At 52.8% G+C, this 23,664-nt stretch overlaps 1 protein-coding gene across 1 annotated transcript in view; it reads right to left on the minus strand.

Annotated features, from left to right (window-relative positions):
- LOC114197857 (heparan sulfate glucosamine 3-O-sulfotransferase 3B1) overlaps positions 1-22,128 on the minus strand; it is a 39,454-nt gene extending 17,326 nt beyond the window's left edge. Inside the window, exon 1 of the mRNA XM_028089059.2 lies at positions 21,160-22,128. Within this exon, the coding sequence (XP_027944860.1) occupies positions 21,160-21,713 (554 nt within the window). The 5' untranslated portion in view covers positions 21,714-22,128. The remainder of the gene's footprint in view (positions 1-21,159) is intronic.
- Positions 22,129-23,664: the final 1,536 nt, after the last annotated feature.

Genomic DNA, 23,664 nt, shown 5'->3' on the forward strand with positions numbered 1-23,664 from the left:
TCGGGCCCCACGTCCAGCTCTGCGCTCAGCAAAGAGTCTGCTTGAGATTCTCTCTCCCTCTCCCTCTGCCCCACCCCCCCACTCATGTGCACGTGTGCACACTCTCTCTCTCTAAAATAAACAAATAAAATATTAAAAAGAAATAATGAGTGAGAGGTGCCTGGGTGGCTCAGTCAGTCAAGCATCTGCCTTCGGCTCAGGTCATGCTCCCGGGGTCCTGGGATCGAGTCCCGCATCGGGCTCCCTGCACTGCGGGAAGCCTGCTTCTCCCTCTCCCGCTCCCCCTGCTTGTGTTCCCTCTCTCGCTGTATCTCTATCAAATAAATAAATAAAATATTAAAAAATAAAAACCGCCGTTCAGCATGAGGGATACAGAAGAACCGGGATTCTGTGCATTTTAATGGGAAGGGGGCAGTGGGAGGAAAGATCACGGAGCAGATAATGCAAAGCCATTTTGAAGGAAGGAAAAACGAAAGGCTGGAACAGGACAGAGACGGGGAAAGACGTGGCAGCAAGGGTCACCCTCCCTTTATAGGCAAGCGGGGTCGAGGGCATGGCACGCATGTGTTGTGAATTCCCCACGTAAGCTGTAGCTTCCCACAGAGTATTCGGCGTGGGAGTGAGCAGCAAAATGTAGGTGCTCCTCCCAGAGCTATATCATAAACAAATGAGGATTCAGGTTTTTGTGTCTGTAAAAAATTTAAAAAAAATTAAAAAAAATTAAAAAACTGGAGAGAAGGCTAGTACCACCCCGGGTTCTGGCCAATTCTGAGCAGACGGGTTCAGCCTGGGGCGGGTGGGCGGCCTCTCTGGGAGGCAAGCCAGAGGCAGGGTGCCGGGAGCAGGATGCCTCTCTCTGAAATGCTCAGTGGCGTGCTCCGTTCGCGGACAAAACCAAATAAAGGCCTTTAAGCTGCTACTTTTCCAAATGAATCCACTTCCAAATCCCAGGGGCTGGGAACACACAGCCCTAAGCCCATGAGCAAACACCACCTAAAGGAGGGAACAAGAGATGTGCTCTCTGCTGCCCCATTAGCACGGCCGGGAAATTAATCGGGAATTAATCGAGCTCAAACCCCTCCAAAGACAGTTTTCCTGGGCTGGCTAAAGGCACACTGATTAACCTGTCACTTGGAGGCAGGCTCCTCTACCAGGAAACACGTTGAGAAATGGAATCATTTGCCTTGTATGAAGATGCCCTAACGCTGGTGCCCCACCTGTCTTTTGGAGAGGTCCCCACGGATCTGGAATTCCAAGAGATTTCTTTATGGGACAAACAGGGTATCTGATCGAGGAAGGACTCGCTTTCCTGGGACCCTCTTCCTCTGAAGGGAGACCGTCCACCTCTTATTCAGAACAGAACAGAAATATCCTAACAGGAACGGTGACAACCTTCACTCACTACCACAGAGAATCTGAGAAAAGGATGGACCCTCTGGGCAGCAAATGCACGTCCATGACAGGGACACAGACCTTGGGACTCAGCTTCGGGGCTTCACAGAGGATGGGCCCAGGTTATAAGAGCCTGACACCTGACACAGCCCAGCAGCAATGTGTCAGCCACCAGTCAGCGGCTTTGCCGTCAGAACCTGACGGGGATGGTGCATCAGAAGCACCCAGACGCACATTCTCCATCCACGTAATAGGTCAGCATCACACTTAGGCCCCATGAGCCTCCCTCACCCCCCGAGGTTTTGCCTACAAATGGGACACTGTGTCATGGTCATATCTTAGTAAGCATCAACATGACAAGTTGGCTTAATAATGGGTCTACACGTGGCCGTGGAAAGCCACAAAGACCCCAATTGCTATAATACCCAGAGTTCATGCAACAGAAAAATAACTCTGCCTCTGGTAAAGAAGGAACGGGCTTCCTTTTCATGAGAAGACGGTTCGCTCTTGGTCGTTGACCATTATGAAGTCAATTCTGAGACCCGCCCAGCATTTTACTCATGAGAAGGGACTGGACATTCACGACATTGGTGGTGCTCCCTACCAACCTTATCGGGGTTGTGGGCTCCATCTTTGAAATGGGCAGGGAGAGGCTGGGGCAGTTAAACGGGGTTGCCCCCAATCAAACACCGGGCAATGGCAGGGACTCGGACTTCAGAATGGTCGGCTCCGAATCTCATGTCCATCCCAGTCCTCGACATTTCTAAGAACCTCCAAGATCAAAAGGCTCAAATGTAGCAACTACCCCACCAGACCCATCTCATGTCACCACCCCCTTCCTAAAGAGGTTCCTACCTACCCTCCCTTTCTGATAAGAAATAAAAATTATTTTCTTTATAAAGATTTATTTATTTGAGAGGGCAAGTGCTCAAGTGAGCACGCGGTGGGGAGGGGCAGAGAGAGGGGGAAAGAAACCCAAGCAGACTCTCTGCTGAGCGTAGACCCCGACTCGGGGATCGATCCTAGGACCCCGAGATCATGACCTGAGCTGAAACCAAGAGTCAGACACTTAACCAACTGCGCCACCCAGGAGTCCCAAAATGGTTGGTTTCAAGTCAATTTTTGGAATCCTAAGGGGTATAAATTATAACGAAATCAACATACACTAAATAAGTAAGGTGTGTGTGTGTGTGTGTGTGTGTGTGTGTGTGTGTGAAGAAAGAGAGATTAATTTAGATACTGGGAGCTAAACCTCTTACTGGTTCCCTGCACTCCTGCCTTATGCTTTTATTTGAGTTCATTTCTCATTCGACCCTTCTGAAACAAAGGATCACACACATAAAAATAATCAGATTAGCCTCCCCCCAAAGCATGGCCCGAACTCCTCTGTCACTGTTCCCATTGAGCACTTGAGCCCTCAATTTTGAGGGAGGAGAGTGCTCGCCCCAAATACCAGGACCGATACTCCACAACAGCACTTCACGCCCAAAAGGCTGGACACCCCGGGCTGGACGGAAGGAAAGAATGAGAATTTTTCTCGGTATGCTTTACAGGTGTCCTAGACCGAGAAACTGACCCACGGCTATCTTCTCTGCTCTCCTTCTCCCCTTTCGATAAATCGGGTGTGAAAAGGAAAAAGTGAGCTGGCTCTAAATGTCCGGAAAGCCAGAAGTCACAGCTCAATCCACCTCTGGAAGTGAGGAGAGATACCTGAAGCTATGCCAAGCTGAACGAGCCTCGAGTCTAGAAACAAAACAGGCTGATAAATTAGTACTGCGAAGCCACTGAGCTGAGCCCCAAGAAATCAATTCAATAGGCTGCCTCTTCTTCTAGCTCATTAACTATTTGAGATTACCATCATATGGGGAGTAGCCTCTCAGCTGGAAATTAAATTAGCCTGGCTATCAACGAGGAATGCCGAGTGGGAAGTATCTGATGAGCAAGTGTGGGGAAAAACCCCACCACCAAATGCTCTCCCCCAGGGACCATCCTCCTCGGGTCCCCCAAGCTGGTCCCCTTTGCCGTTTCCCTCCTGAACCGTAAGAAAAACCACCAACAGCCAAAGGCGCAAGACTTTCTTTGGTTTGCAGATAAAGGCGCAGTGAACCCGGGTGGCTCTTGATAAAATTACAAAAGAGGTGGCTTGAGATGAAATGATCAGAAATTTGGCATTCAGAAAACAAAACAAAACAGAGAAGAGATGGTTTCGGATTAGAAAGGAAAAGAAAGGAAAGGGGGCTGGGGGTGCAGAGAGAGTTAAGGACACCCGGGAGATATAAACCCATACGTAAGCCCCCGCCACCCCTGCAAGTGGTCGGTGCTGAGGTACAACCTCCAGTAAGAAGAGCGACAGGCCCTAACTGCACATTCAGAACAGGTGTGTGCCTGCAAAGCCACCTCTTAATTACGGGGTTTGGCATCTTGGCACTGGCAGCCCGGCCCTGCTCAGCTTCTAAGAATGCTGGAGCTGAGCGTCCACGGAGCCGTTCTGTTGTAGGTCCGAAGAGCTGAGCAGTGGAATTTCTAATTACATGGCTTTAGGCTTTACCCTAATGAAAGGCTCCATCCAGACAAGCGAAAAGCAACCAGGCTTAAGAGGACACGGGTCCCCAACACATCCTGAGAGGATCCTGAGCACTTGCCTTTTTTTTTTTCCCCTGGGTGGCATCTTTTCTGATCACTAGCAAAAGCAATTCCTGTTTAATGCTACTCAGGGGCATCTTGTAAATCCCACTTGCAAGTTGACGTACTTGAGAGAGAGAGACAGAAAAAAAAAAGGTGCAGGATACGCTGCGCTAGCTTCGCTTTGAAGTCATGTTGTGAAGGGTCACCAAAAGACCTCAGTCCCCTGACGCGGTCCTACCTTGCTTGCCTTTCTCCTCTGCTCATCCTTCCCTGCATCCACCACACTTTTTCAAGTAGACCTCCTTGCCTTTCCACATTTATTCCTTTTGCCAAGCAGTCCCCCGTCCCCACAGGGTCCGCACGCGAACTCCTATTCATCCATCAAAACCTTACTAGGGTGTCCCCTCCTCTTGGAAGCCTGCCTTCCCAGTAGAGATCCCCCCGCAAAACAGGTCTTCCTCTGCGATATTTTTCTGCCTTAACCATCCCTCTCTTTTTGCATGTTTCAAGGCCTACTGAGCCCCCTCAACCCCTGCCTTCCCCCTCAACGCTCTAAGGCCATTCCCCACTAAGTGGTCAGGGTTTTTCTAAAAAGTAGGTCAGATCCCACCCTCGCGTTCACAGAGCCCCCACTGGCATCCTTTCAGGCTAAGAATACATTAAGAACTTAAAGAGCTAGTCCTCTGTCCTCTCCCCTCCCCGCCCCCCCCCCCGCCACTTCCTTTGATCTCTTCACTGTGGTCACAATGCCTTCTCTGGGGGCACACTCCCACCCCCGGGGCCCTCGGAGATCCCTCTTCTTCATTCAGGCCTCTACTCCACCTCATCTCTCGAAGAAGACGTGAGACAGCCTAGGACAGCCCTCTCCTCCCCGATAACGCTCCGATGATGCTCTGTTCTGTTTGACTTCTCTTCACGGGTCTTTTATCGGCGGGGGGCATTCTATTTTATTAGTTTCCTTGCTCTTCATTTACCGCACATCTCCCTAGTAGAATACAAACCACAGGAGGACAGGACCAGACAGTGCGGGTACAATCAACATAGGTGTCTGTGAAATGAATGGATCTTTGCAGCCCCCGAGTCTGGCACGGAAGAGATGCTCCATAAATTAGTAACACAGACGTAGCCATAAGGAACCACAGCAAGACCAGCAGGGCGTTCCCATACTGGGACACCCAGAGCTACGTGAGACCCTCCTCCCCAGTTCTCCATCCCTGGTGCTGGTGTCCAGTGCACACGATCCATAGGGGCGTCCCAAACACCGGCTTCCTCCAAGTGGTCCCCTCAAATACACGCCACTGAGTACAGAGAAGCCACAGGATTTTACAGTGGGCGCGACCCAGCTCCGAATCCCCATCAGGATGTGACTGACAAGCAGCAAGTAGCTGGGAACCTCTTCATGGCGCTCACGTGTTAAACGGGAGTGGGGCCAACGTTCCGGACCTAAGCCTGCCGCTGAACCCCAACAGTTGCAATCGCTCGGGGAGCACCTTTTCCCCGCAGCCAGGCGTCTGCCGTCTGCTGGTGCTGAGCGCACACCCCGCGCTCCCAGGACCCGCGGACCATCCCTGTGCCACGTCAGGAGTCTACTGGGAAGGCAGGCTTCCAAGAGGAGGGGAAATGCAAAAAGTTCAAACGCAACACTAACATCAAATCTGTAAATTTCTTTAGCAAGGGAGGCTCTGCTGGCCCCCCAGAATCCCTCTGGCCAGTAAGGTAAAGGCTTCATCCCCAACCTAACATTCAACTTCTGAGCCAGCCTGCTCTCCCGATCCCCATCCAGCAACCACAGATGACAGACACCTGTAGGTGACGTGCCCGTCCCCTCCCTCGCAACTGACATCCCCGAAAGACACCGTCTGGGGAAGATGAGGTGGCTCCTTTGATCAAAGAGCTCAAGATGAACAAAAGCCTGAGTCCTCGGGAAGCTGGCACGCATGCTCCCTGGCAAATGCCCTTTCCTGGAGAGCACAAAAAAAGCTGCGGCCTGTTCTGTGCGGGGGGGGTTTCCAGCTGGGCCGGGAGGAAAACACAAGGCGAAGAAGAACCGTGCATGACGGAACCAGGGGGGGACAGAGGAGGAGCAGAAAGACCTGGTGTCCGGGGCCCGTCCGGCTCACGCGGTCAGCCCCCTAACCGGGAGCCCCCAGGCTGGGCTCTCCTGAGCCCCCTCTCTCCACCTCCCCCACCCCAAGGGAAATGCAATCCTTAAGCCACACCTGATAGATAACTACAGTCACTTTTAAAAGCAGACACAGACGACTCCCAGATTTAATTGAGTTCCTCCACAGTGGGCGATCGGACGGGACTCCCAACACTTGGGGAATGCGGGCAACTAGGAACCAGACACCTCGTTTTTCTCCACCTGCTCGGGATTCTGAGACAGGAGGATGCAGGGTTGCCCTAAGCCTGCCCAGCTGGACCAAATGGTGGTCCCTCTTCCCCTAAGCTTCCTCTGCTTGCTCACTGGCCCCTCACAAGGAATGAGAGGTTCCCCCGCCCAGGGTTCAGGGGTCAGGGAGTCCCCCGCACCCCACCGCCACCTAGAACTGGTTAGGACACCAGCCCTAAGCCTGCAAGCTTGCAGCCGTCTGTTTTTCCATGACATCGGGCCGGAGAAGCTGGCTTTGGAGCCCGGCTGGGAGCTGGGGAAGAATGGCCCGCTTTCCCCCTTCAGACCACAGAGCGAAGGCCCTTTGGGACAGTCCTCCAAATTACCCAGAGAGGCAACAGGGAGAGGTGGGTTCTGTAGGAAGGAAGGGTGTCCTGTCCCGTCTCATGAGCACCACGGGGAGCAGATGCTCGTTCTCAAAACGAGAGCCACATACAAATTACCTAGCAAAGCTAAGCCTTGTTCATGTTAGGAAAACCACCTGTACATTTTTCCTGCTTTCTCCTCCTTGAAATACCAAATTATTTCGTTTTCCTCAAAAATACGTGAAAAAAGTTAAAATGCAACACTAACATCAAATCTGTAAATTTCTTTAGTAAGGGAGGCTCGGCTGGCCCCCCAGAATCCCTCTGGCCAGTAGGTAAAGGCTTCACCCCCAACGTAACATTCAACTTCTGAGCCAGCCTCTTCTCCCAATCCCTGGCACCTCCTCTGCTTCACCCAACCCCCAATGCTTTGCCTCTCCTCTCTCTGGGCCTTTCCCACGGTGCTGCCCTGCCCCGAATGCAAAAATCTGCTTTCTGAGACACTGGATCAGCAAACTCCTATCCATGCTTCAAAGCCCAGCTCAATGGTGGCCTCTCTTTGGGCCCCCTTCTGTCAGGTCACCAAGATTGTGGGCACCTTAAGGCTTCTGACAACGGCTTAACATCTTATTTTCCCAAATGCTTTTAGACTGCTCGACCCATTTCCAGTGTTCAAAATCGGCCTGGTACATAAAATCAAATCACAAGTGAATGAGCAGCAGACCCCACATCCCAGCAGCCATGCCGTCAAGATGCCCTGGCCATGACTTGGCAATAAGTCTGTCTTTACTGCCTGATTTTCAGAAGGCCCCACAGAACAAGAAGATGGGTATTAAATATCTCGTTAAAAGATACGTAACTCTATAGGAAGGGAAGTGAGATAAGCATGAAACACTGGTCAGGTACATGCAACACGGGACCCCACTCGTGTGAAACCGCCTGCTTCCAGACCATGTGAAAAGCCCCTTGCCAAGCATCTCCCCTGTAAGCAAGAGCTCAGGGCAGAGGGGAGGGGGCCATCCAGACAGGTGTTAGAATTTCACCCAACATGAGGAGCTGATAGTAAGTGTATCAGAAGATAATAAGATCATTCTGGCAAGTTTAGAGTGCTTGGAGGGGAAATCCAGATACCCTTGTAACTTAAGTTTTGTACAAACAGGTAAATTAATCCCCCCCGCTCGCTGTAAAAAGGTTGCACTCGCCTCCTTTCCCAGGGACACCTAATCTGAAAGTTTCCTTCGTTTCTGGTGCTGTGTGTCTAAAGAACACTTCTAAGTGCTCCCCCTTGGCCCCAGACAACAAAAGGGAAAAGGCACATTAAAAAAAAAAAAAAAGCGACTGGTTTCTTGTGCAGCTCAAGGCTGCCACTGTTGATCCGAAGCAGTGAACGTTGTATTTCCCCAAGACCTGTGTGGGGTGAGCGATCCTTTCAGTGCTATGATAAACACAGAACAGAAGGACTACACAGAGCCAGGCAGCCTGGAGGAACGATTCACCCTTTCTCCAGCACCATCAAGCGCCACGAAGACGGAGCACTTACCTTTGAAAGCAGACAGGAGCTTCCTGGAAGAACTCTGAACCAGCAATTAGGCTGCTCAGGGAACACTAGCCAGGAGAAGGCTTCTAAAGAAGCCAGCAGCAAGACAGGACTTGAAATCCTCAGGAGCAAGTCGGCTTCCCCAGGCCTCAGCCTCAGCGCCTTTCTGCCCAGGGTCCCCGACTTACCACGACACGAGACCCCTCTTTTTCTTTACCATTTCTGCACGATCACCGCGGGGGGGGGGGGGCGGAAGAGTAAGGGGGTTGCCCAAGTTTGAGATAACTTCACAAGTGGGAGGAGTAGGGAGTCTATCTTGCCATAAGAAGGAGCAGCTTGTTTGTTGCAAGGGCTAGAGGTGGGCAGAGAGAGTGCAGGGTCAGGGGGCAGACTCCAAAACTCGAGAAACCCTGGAGCCTTGCTAGGCTAATGTACCCCAAATTGGCATCAAGACAAACACTGCGCCATGGGTGATCAGTCGATATTGAACGAAAACGGGATTCTGTATTCAGGGGGAAATACCAGATGCGAGAACATGAAACAGATTTTTGTTCTGGCCTAGGTTTTTGTTTCTGTTTTTGTTTTTTTTTGCCTGCAGGACTTCTCAGGGCCTTTAATATGCTAACACAGAACCATTTTCCCAACACATCACCTATTAATCTTTCTAGAACTTTCTGTTCACTGAAGACACTTGAGACCATACTTCTCCAAGTGTGGTCTGCAGGAGACCTGCAAACTGTCAAGAAGATAAATGTACAACGCAACAGCTAAGTCATTTGGCGTTGCCGCAACACCCAAGGTCCTGATCAGTGAACTCACGGATGGGGTATAGACCACTGCGGCTACCGCACAAGGCATGAGCTGCATGCTCGTCACACAAAGTAGGACAACACATTGGCCCACAACAGACTGGGAAAACGTGGTCCCGAACCAGTTTGCAAACACGGACGGGCTCATTTCCACCGGACAAGTGGGGATGTTGACACCAAAGAGCTAAACTGACTTAGCCAAGGTCACAAAGTCTGTAGCAAAAGGCTGACCCCCAACTGGGAAGGAAGAAGAACCGGTTAAAGCACCGGGAATATTTTTTTAAGTAGGAGAAGCATGTCATTGGAACGGATTTCAGCATCATGCTTCTGATTTCAAATGGTCCCAGTGGGCAGAAGGCCATGCAGCCTCTCCCAGAATTTTTACGGCACGAGTACCACGAAAACCAAGTCAAGTAGGGAAGAGCCGATGCTAAAATCTAACAATGCCCACAATGAACTAGATGGAAAAAATTCAATCCCAAAGTAGTGCATACCTGAAAAGGAGGCGGATGCCGGGGAAAGCGTGGCTCCCACTCTGTCCCGCAGTGACTTGACCCAGAACCGGGCAGGTAACAAATGAAGTGAAGCTGGCCAAGTGGGGGACATTAAGGAGCAGTGGGGACTGTGTCAAATGGAAGAGAACACGCCCCCACTCACAGGTGCAGGTGCTCTCCAGCTCTAAGCCACCTGTTACCATGAGGACCATCAGATCCTAAAAGCAGCAGAAAATCTGGATTTGTTTATGAAACTTCTGACTCTGTCAAAATTGGCAATGAATTTACAGGTTTTTAAAACCCTCGGGGCGCCTGGGTGGCTCAGTCGTTAGGCGTCTGCCTTCGGCTCAGGTCGTGACCCCAGGGTCCTGGGATCGAGCCCCGCATCGGGCTCCCTGCTCCCCTCTCTCTCCCACTGCCCCCTGTTTGTGTTCCCTCTCTCTCAGTCAAATAAATAAATAAAATCTAAAAAAAAACTAAGGCCGGGTTGAGAAGAAATATTGAAATGATGGGTATTCCTACTGATGCCACGATCTCTCTGGAGTCTCCGGCGTGTGGAAGGAGTCCGGTGAACGGGGGCTTGAAGACAGACGGACACCATCCAGAAGTTCCCATGTGCACAGTGGGTCTTTGCACGGGTAAGCGGAGGTGACCCGAGAGAGTTAGCGAACTGCAGAGTAGGAGCCAAGTTCTTGGAAAAGGGCATAGACAGACTTGGCGTGGGCCAGGTCTGCCCTATGGTGAGACCTTCCCCTGCAGGACCGCTGGGGACAGTACACAGCAGGATGGCTCCACGGACTGGGGCAACAGTGGCCAGGGTGTCAGAGAACGCAGAGGGGAGAGGGGAGAGTTTCGGTGTGATCCTGGGAACAGAATGGGGGCCGCATGGTGGTGGTGCAGGCTGTGGGCAGCTTCAAGGAACAGGTGAAAGAGAACAGGTTGGTAAATGAAGACACGGAAGGAGGCCGGGGTCCGAAGAGCAGCCTCAAACACACAAGATCTGACCTCTGGAGTCCGGGCTACAGGGACAGTGTGAAAAGCGATGGTGGGAGCATGCGTGACAAGCATACAGACTGCCACCCATCAACAGAGATGTCCTTCCAGCCGAGATGAGGCTGAGCAGTGGGTGTGGGCAGCAGAAGGAAAAGTAGGCATAGGGACAGAAAAAGACAGGGAAAAATATAACCTTGGGGATAGTCTTATGTGGAGAAGTCTGGGGCTGGCGGGGGAAGGGGGGGTCAATGAAAGAGAGGGCTTGCCCTGGTCCAGAAGGAACACCAGGTCAGATTTCAGCCGGCAATGGGAGCTCCAAGATGTGGCGTTTGCAGGGCCCCTGGGAGGCTGTGGGTTCAAGAGGCTGAGCCACCTACAGATCCAGCTGTATGACCTTAGGCAATCTCTGAGAGCTTCCCTTTCCTCCTCCACAATGTGGGGGAAATCACACAGGAAACATCACTCCCAGCACACAGCAGGCTCTCACTCACTAAGGCTGAGCTATTTTTTTTTTCCTATTGCATCACATAGTTACTGACATTCCCTCTCCTTCCTATCTCCTTGGCTCTCTTCCGAGAGCTCCTGGAAAGTAAAACACACAACCACATTTCTTAATTTGCAGTATTTTACCACAGGCTTCCTGTTCTCCTTCAAAGGGTGTTTCGAATTATTAGTGATTGGGGGGGGACTCGTGATTTTTTTCATCAAATCAGTGCTTCAATGGCTCTGCGAGGTCTTTGAGAGCCTGTAGATTTTTTTTTAGTTCACGGACTACCAGGCCTCTCAAGGACAAGTTCGTGTCTCTTGTGCTTCCTGAGTACTTCAGCTGCTGCCTAGCATAGCACTTGATAAAAATCAGTGCTCGAACAGGGCATTTTTTTTAGGGCACTGGTGTTACTCTGTAGGATATTATAAAGACGGATGCATGTCATTATACATTTGTCAAAAGCCGTAACATGTGCGACATCAAAAGCAATATTGTAAGCTCTGCAAGTCCCAATGTAAGCTACCGGCTTTGGATGATGACGCTGGGTCATGGAGGTTCATCAGTGGTAACAAACGGACCACAGGTGCTGCACGTGACCGTGGGGGAGGCTGGGCATGTGTGAGGACAGGGTGAACGGGCAACTGTCTTTTTGCTCCATTTTTCTGTATCCTAAAACTGTTTCTTATTTTTAATTTTTTATTGCTATGTTAATCACCATATATTACATCATTAGTCTTTGATGTAGTGTTCCATGATTCATTGTTTGTGCATAACACCCAGTGCTCCATGCAGAACGTGCCCTCTTGAATACCCATCACCAGGCTAACCCATCCCCCCACCCCTCTAGAACCTTCAGTTTGTTTTTCAGAGTCCATCGTCTCTCATGGTTCATCTCCCCCTCTGACTTACTCCCCTTCATTCTTCCCCTCCTGCTATCTTCTTCTTCTTTTTTCTTAACATATGTTGCATTATTTGTTTCAGAAGTACAGATCTGTGATTCAACAGTCTTGCCTAAAACTGTTTTTTAAAAGATAAAAGTCTATATATAGAGATGTATATTTAAATAAGTGCTCAATAAATCCTTGTTAGGTGAGTGAAAAAAATAGGTCAGCATGATTTATAAGAGGGTATTATTCACTGACTGCAGAAAAAAAGACTTAAAATGGTAGGTCACCTTTCACGTGCTCCGTTTGTTTCAAGTCAGTTACAAAGTAGTGATCAGCTCCCCTACCGTATTCTCTATGCCCACCCCGCCCACACACACCCACGCACCCACTTGGGGCTTCGATAAAAGCTCGGGGCTGGGAACAGGATGTTTACTTCTTTGCGTATTTGTGTTAACTGGCAGCACAAGCATATGCTAAGTGTCTGGAGACTCTGTAACAATCAGCCTGGAGGGCACCAGGGACCCCAGGAACAGCACAGCAAAAGGAATGGCAGGGCTGAGCCAGGACCAGCTTCCAGCCTTAGAAGCAAGCAGGGGGAGGGAGAGGCCTTTCAGCTGGGGGAAGGCACCGGGAGTGATCCGGAGGTGAAAGACTGTTCTCTAATTGTCTTAGTGTGTCTTCTCCCCGGGGGAGACTACTTTAATGGACATAAGGCCAAATCCTGCATTTCTTCCAACTCTCCCCTGCAGCAAAGAGCATTGTCCTTTGTGAGCTCCAGGCCTTTTTCATACAGTGTCCTATGTGAGCTCCGGGCCTTTTGAACACAGGTCATCTCCTGCACCTCTGCAAGCCCCTACCCAAAAAAGGTGTCTCATCCAAACCCACAAGACATCCCAGTGCACGGTGTAAATCCCATCCTGACAGGAGGCTTTTTTAATCACCTTTCACTGCACTGGAGAAGGGTAAGCTTGTGGATGCCCACCTGCAGGCTGGGGGAGCATTAGAGCGCTCCGGGGCTGCCCAAGAGGAGCCATTCCAACCCCCTATGGGTAGGGGGCAGTTGCTGGGCTGAGGGCACGAAGTGGGGGTGCTGCGGGAAGGAGGGCGACCTGGGAGTGTGCGCCCTCGAGGGGCACGTGGGGAGCAGCGGAAAAGTGTTGGGGGCAGGCGGGAGTGGGGGGTGGCGAGCCACCTGGTCTCCGTCCAGCAGAGATTCAGGCATCCGAAGGGGGTCCCGAGAGTGATTTGCCTTGCCGTTTCCTTTCCCTCCTCTCTCCTCCCCACCAGGGGCCTTTCCCACTTTTTGTCTCCATCCTGTCACTTAACGGGCCCCATTCATGGAACTCAAGCTAGTTTGGGGTGTCCACCGAATCCGCGCACTCGCACTCCAGGCACCCATCACAGAAGTGGGTGAACCGAGGATTACAGAGTGCCTCCCCCCCCCCCCCCGCAGAGAGAAAATGGTGAGGAGCCGGGAAGAAAGAGAAAACACGAGCTGGCTGAAAACTGACTCCACTGACTCACTTCCTCGCGAGCCATCTCCCCCTCCCCCCAGGCCCCTTAAAAGACGGTTTCCTCGCCCGCTTCTAAGAATTCATTCATTCCAGCCCGCGCCCAAACAGCCACGGATTCGGGGAGGGCGGGGCCGACTCTGGCCCCCAGCTCTACCCGACGGAGGCAAACATTTCGAGGGGACACACCTCCCCTCCCGAAGGCAGGGGAAAATTGTGCAGGAAGGTTCAGAAAGAGGGGAGGGCGCAAACATCGGCCGGGGCCGCTCAGCTCCGGACCCAGCCTAACTCCACCCGAGGGTTGCCGGGCGGCGGGGAAAGCCTGCCCGCCCCGGCTCCGCCAGCCCCTTCTGGGCGGGGCCGTCGCGTAGGCGGAACGCCACTGGCCTCCTGGAAACCGCTCGGACCAATCAGCGCGGGGCCGGGGCCCGCCGGCACCACCCCCCCTCCTCCCGGGGGGCGCGGGCCGCTCGGCCAGGCCGGACCCAACAGGTGAGGCCGGAGCGCGGCGCTCCGGCTGGTCACGTGGCTGCCGCCGGCCGCCGGCCCTGCCCCCGCCCCCGCCCCGAGAAGCTCCGCCATCTGCCTCCGGGGCTCAGCGGTCGGGGACCCGACGTAGTGATCCTGCGCGACCCAGGCACCGTGCTGACTGATCCCAGCCGCGGAGCCATTTTCTCTGCCCCTGGCCGCGCGCTCGGCCACCTTCCCGGGCGCCAGGTGCAGGCGAGCGCTCCTCTGCGTCCCCGAAGGGCACGGACACGTGTCCCTGCATTGTGGGGACGTATTGGACGCTTCTGTCATCAGACCCTTCCTCCTGCCCCTCAGCCATTCAGTCAAGAGTGTGCGTTGGAAATCTGCTGCTTCTCACTTGTCTTCCCCTTTTTTTCCCATTCTCCCATTTGTTGCCCCAAGCTTCACACTGCCCAGAACAATCTTTCAGCATTGTATGGGCTTCTGAGCAAGTGTAACCATATTGAGTAGCGTGGGACAGAGACTGGGGGAGGGGGACCGGGATTCTGAATCCTACGCCCCCAAGCCCCCAAGCCGCTTGATGGACGCACATGGAATCATTCACACTCTAGTCAAAAGTGTTTAAAAGTACTGATCCCTTGGCAAGAAATAGTCTAGCCTGGGCTGAAATACAACCAACCTGATGTTAAAGCAGAGTCTTATTTTTAACACATTTGCTATATTGAGAAGAAAAGGATTTTATCCCCCGAGCTTATCTGTTCCATGACAAATGTTGTCAACTTAAAGTCACAGTGAATATATGTATGTACGTACATACTTTTTTCCCCATCTTTTTTCATATAGTTTTATAATGCGAGGAGAAAAATTCCCCTCTGGTAGTCCCGCTCTAACCAGATCCACAGTCACAGTTTGTAAAAGCAGCGCTCTTTGCCAGGGGAACAAAACTCTGTGTAGCACAGCGTTGCTATTTACACGTTTCACCCATGATGCAGTGTGCTAAATTTTTTGAATGACTCAGTAATTTATGCTATTTTTAATATTTCAAGTCACAAAAATATGTAAAGAATTTAAGATATCGATATAAAGGAAATTAACTCTTACCTACGTGCAAAGAAAATTAATGGAGGATTTTATTAGCATTAGCAGCACCTTAACACATAGCCTCTTGGTTGCAATAATTAAAATTATTTATTATCATGTTATCAGGCTGGTCATTGTTCCTCACATTCAACTTCTCCCCAAGTCTCAATTCAGGAAAAGAAAATATCGATACGTGCTAACATCAGTTTTATTTGGTGTCAGTTTTATTTTGGTAGAGTTTGAGAGCAATAGATTTCTAGCAAGGTAATGTTTTAAATATTAGAAAAAGCTTCATGCTCTACTTACAAGTAGCTTCCAAAGATAGCAGTATCTCATTTCTTTTCAGCCATGGTAAATGTTTTCATTTGAGGTAGGCAGCATATTGTATTCATTACCCTTGAAAATATGCCACATACTTGGGGAATTCATTTTGCTGGGATTCCTGACTATCTCAACAGCCTAGGACTGAAATTTCCCTTACTGTCTGAAATCACCCACTGTTAAATGAAAGAGGTAGCGCCCTATTTGGAAACTAACTCTATTCACAGCAAAAGAAATGCTCATTATGCTCTGCCTTTGGAGTAGACATTTTGTGTTTCTGTCAATCAACTTCATTTCCATGTTCATAGAGTGAGGACGTAAAGTATTGAGAAACTACTGATATACAGAGAGCAAGCAATCTTGGTCACGTACTTCAGTTCTGAAGCTCGAAATAAATGCCACTTTCCTGATTCATAACACTAGCTGGCTGGTGGGTTGTGTTGTTTTTTCAAATTCCTGGTGCGCTTTTAATTCTAAATAATTTTTGCAATTAAAAGGGTCAACTTCTGTAATCAGAAAACCTTATCGCCTGCAACGTTTCAACAAAAATGTGAAGCAGCATACGTTATTTGGAATGAGGTTTTGTGACATACTGATTTTTCTAGATCTCAAAAAGTTTTTCTTCAAACAAAAACAAAACACCAAACTAGAAAAACAGCTGTGACAGATCACTTAAAAAATCACAAACAATACAACTTTAGCTGGGAAAATGTCTTTATAAGTATTAGTCTGTGTTAAATAGTAAGTTTTTAATACCCATGGCTCCTTTAAAAAGGCAAAAGCTAGTTTAGTTAACATTTAATTCCTAATTATAGTATCTTATGTCGATAAGTATTTTTTAAGACATAGGCTAATTTTTTGGCGACCTGTTCATTAATGCCATACCACTTGGAAGCTAAGGGTAATTTAATTCATACACTTAAGCCTTTTATTTATCTAAAACAAATAGGTTGCTATTAGATATTGACAATTTTATTAACTCAGAGCATCTGGGAAAACACTTATGATTAGGTTAATTTATGTTATATTTTCCCCTCAACTTGTAAAAGATTAATCAACCATTTTATGGTCTAATTTAGGTGCCTAATTAAAACCAGAGTTCAACACATGCTACACAGTCTTGCTAATAAATCTTGACAGCTTTGTAACATGATGGTTTGTATTTCAAATTGTTGCATATAAATGTAGATTTTTTGATCTTCACCCAGCAGCTTGAAGTGAGTTGCATATTTGGTTTAAACTCCAGGACTGAGAAAGTGCAAATTACTTCAAAAAGGATTATCTCCAATCAGATCGGATCTTAAATTTCCCTCGGTGAAGACAGAAGCAGTCCTTGCCACCAGGTTTTTCACAGAACCAGTAGAGGAAAATAGGAGAGAAAATCAGTTTTCTCAGCATTTGTTAAATTGAAAACGCAGGAAAAGTTGCTACTTTCAGCTACCAGCTTTCAAGAGAGACATTTCTGAAGTGACTGGGCTTTAGAATCTACTTCTAAAGAAATCTGCTCCAAGCCTTAGTTGTAACTGTCTTTTGGTTAATGAGTACAAGTTTTCAGTGTGGATTTGGGCACTGTATTTTTTTTTAATGAATAAATTCATTCCAAGAAGTTCTGTAACATCTTCTTTAACCCTATGTCCTCCCACACACCTCCCAGCCTTAAAAAAGGCAAATGGAAAAGAATAAATCTGCTCTTACTAGGGACACTCCCTCTGTTTTCTCTGCCTTTATATTTGAGTGGTATTTTTGTCATTTTAATGACTCCGTGGACTCTGACCGTCCTATGCTGCAGAGAAACGCAAACTCTTTCAAAGCAAACCAAGTTTTGAACTCACCGTATGTGACCAACATCATGCTTGGGTCACTTTAAGCGAGGTGGCACAGCACAGGGTGACCTCTGCATCAGGACTGCCTGGGTGGGTGGCTGTATCAGCCTTTGCCACTTTCTGGCTGTGAGACCTTGGGCCAGTTGCTTAACCGCTCTGTGCCTGTGTTTCTTCGCCTGTAAAAGTACCTACTTCACAGGACTGTAATGAGGATTAAATTTGCTAATCCTGTAAAACTTGAAACAGTGCCTGGCACACAGGGAAAACATTCAGTAAGTGCTAGCTATCAACATTATTAAACCACCCACACACTATACTTTTTTTTTTAATGTGGCCACAGCATTGAAGTGTCAGCTTATTTTGTACAACCAAAAATGGAAAGAAGAGTCAAGATGGGGGAAGGAGTTCTGCCACTGTCCTGTCTAAGGCATATTTCTCTATACAAAAAAACCAAGAATCACACAGTGTTTGCCTAACTTAATCCCCAAACTGGGGTCATTAAAATTCATGAATATCTACCACACTTGAGCCAAATCAAGAAGAGAAACTGATTAAAGGAAGTACATATTTCTTTTTAAATTCAAAGGTTAGACCCCTAGTCAGAGCCTAAACGTAGGGGGTGGGTGCCTTCTCCAGGCTTGGCATATATGAGGGTCTCCTGAACCACTGCTCCCCTATTTCTCAAACACCTTCACAACCATGACACAGAAGATAAGGGCCAGATTCACCAAAAGTCCTGATGAGCCACTCCGTGGGGTCCTTTAAACACCTGTTAAGTTTGGGAGGCCTGATCAGAGAGAGAAAAGGCGAGCTGGATATTGTACTGGGGGAGGAGGGGGGAACAAAAATCAAACCACAAGAGTCTTAATCCCAGACTAAAACAAACTCGGGTCCCGGGCAGATGAACCACACCTACTAGTAGCACTTTCGATTTTTGTAGCAGGTAAGGCAGCGGAAAAGCGCCTGATTTCCGACGGGTGGCAAGGTCAGGTCCGTGTCGCCACCCTGGGAGGCTCCGATCCCACACGATCCCTTTCGGGCCGATCGTGTCTCATGACGCCAAGTGGAAAGAGCTACGATCCAATTCTAAGACTTCATGCAAATGCGCCCAGGCCCTGGGTTTACTGGCTAGGCCACTAAGCAAGGCTGTGTATCAGCGGATTAAACCCATTAACGACTTGCACAAACACAGCCAAGCCCTCGTTCTCCTGCAGACTGCCAGCCCGCCTGTCGGATTCAACCACCCGTGCCCGTAGTTTCTTAATGCCTCCAAAATGTCTAAATGCCTCCAGAATGTCTCCCCCCTCTCCTCCTCTGTTCTGGTTCTGAGGGCTTGTTTTAACCACGTTTCCGAACTGCAACGCTCTCCGGTTAATTATTATTTATACTCGGCTCCAGTCTGCGGCCTGACCGTGCGGGCGCAGCGGGAGCTACAAAGGAGCACGCACCTCCCCGCGAGCAGCTAGGCTTGGGCTGAGCCCAGAGGGCTCCAGCCAGGGCGAGCGATGCTCCCCGGGCACCGATTTTAGGAAAAGCGCTCTGGGACAGGCGTCTCCTCCCGGTGGGGTCTGTTTAAAGTTAAAGCGGCTGCCTTCAAAATAATTGAGCCCACACGTTGGCCCAGACATCCAGAATATTCTAAATCAATTAAAAAATTAAGCAAGCAGCTGGCATTTTGGAAGACTTTTTTTTTTTTCCCCCTTGCTGCAAAACAGTCACCCAGCCTGCGGTCCCGCCGGGCGCAGCTGGTGCCTCCCGGGGTCGCGGCGCGTGGGGCGACCTGCGGGGTCTCTCGTTTGCCCCTCCCGCCACCCCGCTCACCCGCGGGGTAAGCGCCGCCGGCCCTGGGGCTCCTGGCCCCGCCGGTTCGGCCCCTCCGTTTAGGGGGACCGCTAGGTTAGACGACGAACCTCCCGCCTCCCCGAAGTGCAGCGGCCCGGCGCGCCGCTCGCAACGCGGCCCGCGGGCGCCGGGTCCCGCCCGAGGCTCCCCGGCTGCGCTCCCCGCGGCAGGCGCGCAGCGAGGCTTTCCAGTGCGGCTTCGTCCTTTATTCAGCAGTGTTGAGTCAATCAAAAGGAACGTGGCAGGTGGAGCGCGGCCGCCTAAGAACCTTCGTGAAACTTCCTGTGGGGATTTCCACAGCCTGCCCCAGGTGCTTCTACGACCGCCTGACTTGACGGATTCGGCGCTTTTCCTGCCAGTTCCTCCCAACCCAGCCCCTCGGTCTCTGATCTGCGAAAATCCCGGGCTGCCTCCGGCCCCTCGTGGGTTCCCCCTGGAAGGGCGCTCGTTATAGCCCCGACCCCCAGGAGGAGGAAAAGTAGTAACAACAATGCACTCGGTGGCCCCCTGGTAACAATCGGAGAAGCCCCCACGTGCCCCCACGTGCCAGCCGGGCACCCGAGCGCACCGGCGCACTCCCCCGCGCCCGGTGGGAAGCACAGGCTCCCCACTGCACCGATGGGAGCACTGAGGCTCGGCGCCCCCAGCGAGCCGCCAGAGCCGGGACGCGAATCCAGACGTCGGACTCCGGAGCCCCCATGCTTAACAGCCGGTGTCCACGGCCCGCGAACGATGGGAAGCGTGACTGTCACGGCTGGCTAAACCTCGAGACTTGGGCAACTCCTGACAATAAGAAAAACATTAAGGACAAAAGGGAGGAGGAGGACGAGGCTGGGAAGAGAGCGATTTTTAATCCGCTGGGTCAGCCCTCCTTTTCTCTCTCCCGGGGCCGAGAAGGGGGGATGGGAACAGGGGACGCGGTTCGGTTCGACTTCCCCTTTTTGTTTTCCGAAGTCCCGAGCATCTCGAGGGCCTGGAAGGTGCCTGCCGGGGACTCGACGGAGTCATACTCGTGAGGATTGGAGGTTGGTAACCAGAGAGATAACCGGGTGGGGGCCGGTGGCTGGGGCCCCTGGGTGCCGACGAAGTTTCCGAAGGCCGGAATCTGGACCCCCTGCCCACCCGCGCCTCACCGGAAGCTCGGTCAACCCAGAAGCTCACCCCAAAGACCGGTAGCTTTGGAAAGCCTTGGGCAGGGGTCGTGATTATGACCCTGAGGGCCGCTGCCCCTTCTTTGGAGCCCGACCCCCAACCCGACCCGAAAACCGAGTTTCGGGAAGCCCCGATCTCGAGGCAACGCACTTTTGTCAATCAATGAACCCCTTACATTCCTGGCGCCCCTACGTGTACAGGGCCCGCGGAGACGGGGTCCCTGCCCGCTCTCTCCCGGCACCCGGGCCCAGGAGGCGGAAACCAGCGAGCTGAGCCGGAGGCGCCCGGGAGCCTTCAAAGCCGCGCGCCGCTGCCGCCGGCTGCAGTGCGCGCCTTTGCCCGACAGGGACCAGCACCGCTCCACGCTCCGCGCCGCCCGCCCGTCCGCCAGTCTGCCGGTCTGCCAGGCGGAGGCGCCGGGCCACCCGCCCAGCTCACCCTCCCGATGCCCAAGTTGCCGGCCAGCCAAGTGGGTCTGACCCCTCTTCGGGTTCCAGCAAAAAGTAAGGTTGTAGAAAGAAAGTTTACAGACGCCGTCTCTCCCACCCCGATCCCCATCCCCATCTGGGGAGCAGAAGCTGTTCCAGAAGTTGGTCTAGGGTGGAGACCGTGACCGGCTGGGCGCAGAACGTCCCGGACTCCGAAAGGAAAAATTAAACTCCGAGCAACACTGGATCGATTCGTTTGCGAAACGGCCGCAGTCAGAGACGGCTGCGCGCTTCCCTGGGGCGCCACCCCAGCCGCTAGTCCCCCTTCTTTGATTAATTCTAGGGGCGCACCGCGGGCCACGGAGCCTCCAGAGCTCCTCGAGAAGTTTCTCCGCGTTGTGGAGAGAGCGGAGCCCCGCGCACCCCGTACCACGCTGGGGCGGGATTCTGGGCGCCGCGGGTTATTCCTCTGTCTGCCCCTCCCCGCCCCCGGTGGTCGAGGGCTGTACCCCTGTCACTTCCCCAGCACATGCCACATCTCCCTCTTCTGCCGCTCTTGGTCGCGGCTGCCGCCCTGGCCCTTGGCCCTGGCCCCGGTAGGGAAACTCACCGGTACCAGGCGAGGCCCTTGTCGTAGCTGCGGTCGAAAAAGTGGGGCTCGGCGCCCACCGCGCGCACGTCGGGGTGCACGCGCAGGAACTCCAGCAGAGCCCGCGTGCCGCCCTTCTTCACGCCGATGATGATGGCCTGCGGCAGCTGCTTGCTCCCCGACCCACTGAAGAAGCTGGAGATGGAGCTGGGGGAGTCCGGCGTCTCGGGACTCTGCTCCTCCTGGCTCGCGGCGCCCTCGGCCGGCTCCTTGCCCGCAGCCTGCGGGGTGGCCGGCGCCGCCTGGAACGGCAGCCTGGGGGCAGTCCCATCGGGACCCGGAGCCAGGGCTGGCGGGGCGTGGGCGGCGCGGGACCCCGAGCCCAGCAGCAGCAGCCCCGGCGCGGCGGCGCACGAGCCGGCGCACGAGTACAGGAACATGTAGAGCCAGATACAGAGCATGGCGAAGAGCAGCGCGAGCTTCCTTCTCACCGGTGGCGGGGACGGCGGCGGCTGCGGCAGGAGCCGGCCGGGGACATCGAGGCAGGATCGGCCGCCGCTCAGGCGCTGCCCCATGCGCAGCCCGGGGGCGCGGCGAGGGACATGGCTCAGCACATGGCGCGGGGCCCGCCGGAGCTGTGAGCGCGGAGAGGGTTCCCTGGCCCGCGGGACGCCGGAGTCGTTCGGCTTATTGCCCCCGCGCGCCCGCAGCCGCCGCCGCCGCCGCCGCCGCTGCTGCTCTTCCCCAGGTGGCGGCGGCAGCTGTAGCGGTGGCGGCTTTTGACATGTTGCCCGGGAGGAGCCTCAACTGGAACGAAAGTCGGGGTGGCGGCAACTGCTGGCCCAGGAGCTGCTCCTGCTCGGGCAAGAGAACAACGCACTCCCGCTCCCTGCTCACTCCAGACGGTGCGCACGGCCGCTGGCCGGGGCTGCCTTCCCGCAGTCCTGCCAACCGAGCCCAGGGAGCTGCCCCGGCACTTCCCCGCGGAGGCTGCGAAGAACTGCGCAGGAAGAGAGCCCGAGACCGAGGTGGGGTGGGCGGGCCCAGCCTTCCGGAGTGACGGGTCGCTCCACCTACCAGAAACCCGGAGCGCCCTGCGAGCACAGGCGCTTCGCCGAGCGTTCAGCAGCCAACCGGCTCCCGGAACGTGGGGGTGTGGAAAGGGTTTGGGGCGGTGGAGAGAGGTCGGAGGTTGCTACTGGCTGCGGGATACGGGGCGGACTCGGGGGGGCGGAGCCAGGGGCTGGTGACAGGAGCTGATGGTCGGAAGGATGCTGGATTGACTGAGGCTTGGGAGAGGCCCGACCCCGCCAAGTGATGCTGCGATGCGCTCCCGCTCCCGCGCGCATCTCCGCACTCGCTCCCCAGGAGCCAGCCTTGGCGTGTAGTTGCCCTTGTGTCGGGACTCGAGTCCAGATCCAGATGTTTCGCTGACGGGCTCGTGGTGTGTGTGTGTGTGTGTGTGTGTGTGTGTGTGTGTGTGGTGCAGTAGGAAAGAAGGGGGTTAGGGGAGCGCGAGTCAGGCCAGAGATGCCTGCAGCCCCCAGACCCGACCATCCCACGCCGGGGACTCGGAAGCGGAGTGGAGTGGGGGGGCTTCCGGGACAGGCACCGGTTTAAGAAGTTTAAGTGGAAAGTTTGTAAATGGCTGTCAACTTTTTAAAAAAGTTTTCCCTTCTCACTCTTTGCCAGGGCTTGATCTCTTTCGGGTCGTGGGTTAACTGAGACTGGTGTAAACTGTCTTCGGGGAAAAATGTTCCCTACCTTCCCAAACCGCCGGGAAAGGTCGGGGGAGCGAAGGAAGAAATTAACTGTGAGACAGTCTAGTAGGAAGTTTCCCGTGGTCGAAAAGGGAGGGTGAAAGTCACGTGTAGAAAGTTTTGTCCGGATATGAGTTTGTTGGGGACGTCAGGTTTAAGACAATGTTCTCTCTTCCCCTTTCCCTGAATCCACATTAAAGCCAACATTCCATTCGCCTTCATTTAGTAAGAGACAGTTCGGTTTGCTGACCTGTTACACTACGATCAGGTGTTGTTTCTTTCCCACCGATTTTTTTCTTTTTAAGTCAAAGTCAACCTGGAGCGAATCGATCACTGAGTTGCACTTATTTAAGTCAAAATCCAGTGTTAGTTGCTCTCTCCAGTTTGCTGCAAAGGGACTCTCGGGGCGGGGAAGCCAAGCTTCGGTGGAGCTGTAAACCCTCGCGGCGGAACCCCTCGCCCGGTGACTCACGCCCCCGCCTTCTTGCCCCGGCGTTTGCACGTTTGCAGTTCGGCGGCTCGGGATGCTCACGTTCATCCCGGTAGTGTTCAGAAAGTTTTCAGTGCCTGCAACCCCGCTCCGGCGGGGCCAGCCGGCCTCCAACGCCCGGCTTCGCGCCTTTCCGGGACAGAACGTTCCTTCCGATTCCGACCCCAGGGGGGCCCCCGGGGCTGAGTGTCGCCCCCTGGGGTGACTCACCGAGAGCCGCCGCCCACGCTGCAGTTCACTGCCGGTGCAAGCCTTCACGGCGGAACCGATCTGAGC

Source organism: Eumetopias jubatus, unplaced genomic scaffold, assembly GCF_037043125.1.
Source record: "Eumetopias jubatus isolate StellerSeaLion01/CBP00866 unplaced genomic scaffold, mEumJub1_p1.0 scaffold_10, whole genome shotgun sequence".
In the NCBI taxonomy this organism is placed as follows: Eukaryota; Metazoa; Chordata; class Mammalia; order Carnivora; family Otariidae; genus Eumetopias; species Eumetopias jubatus.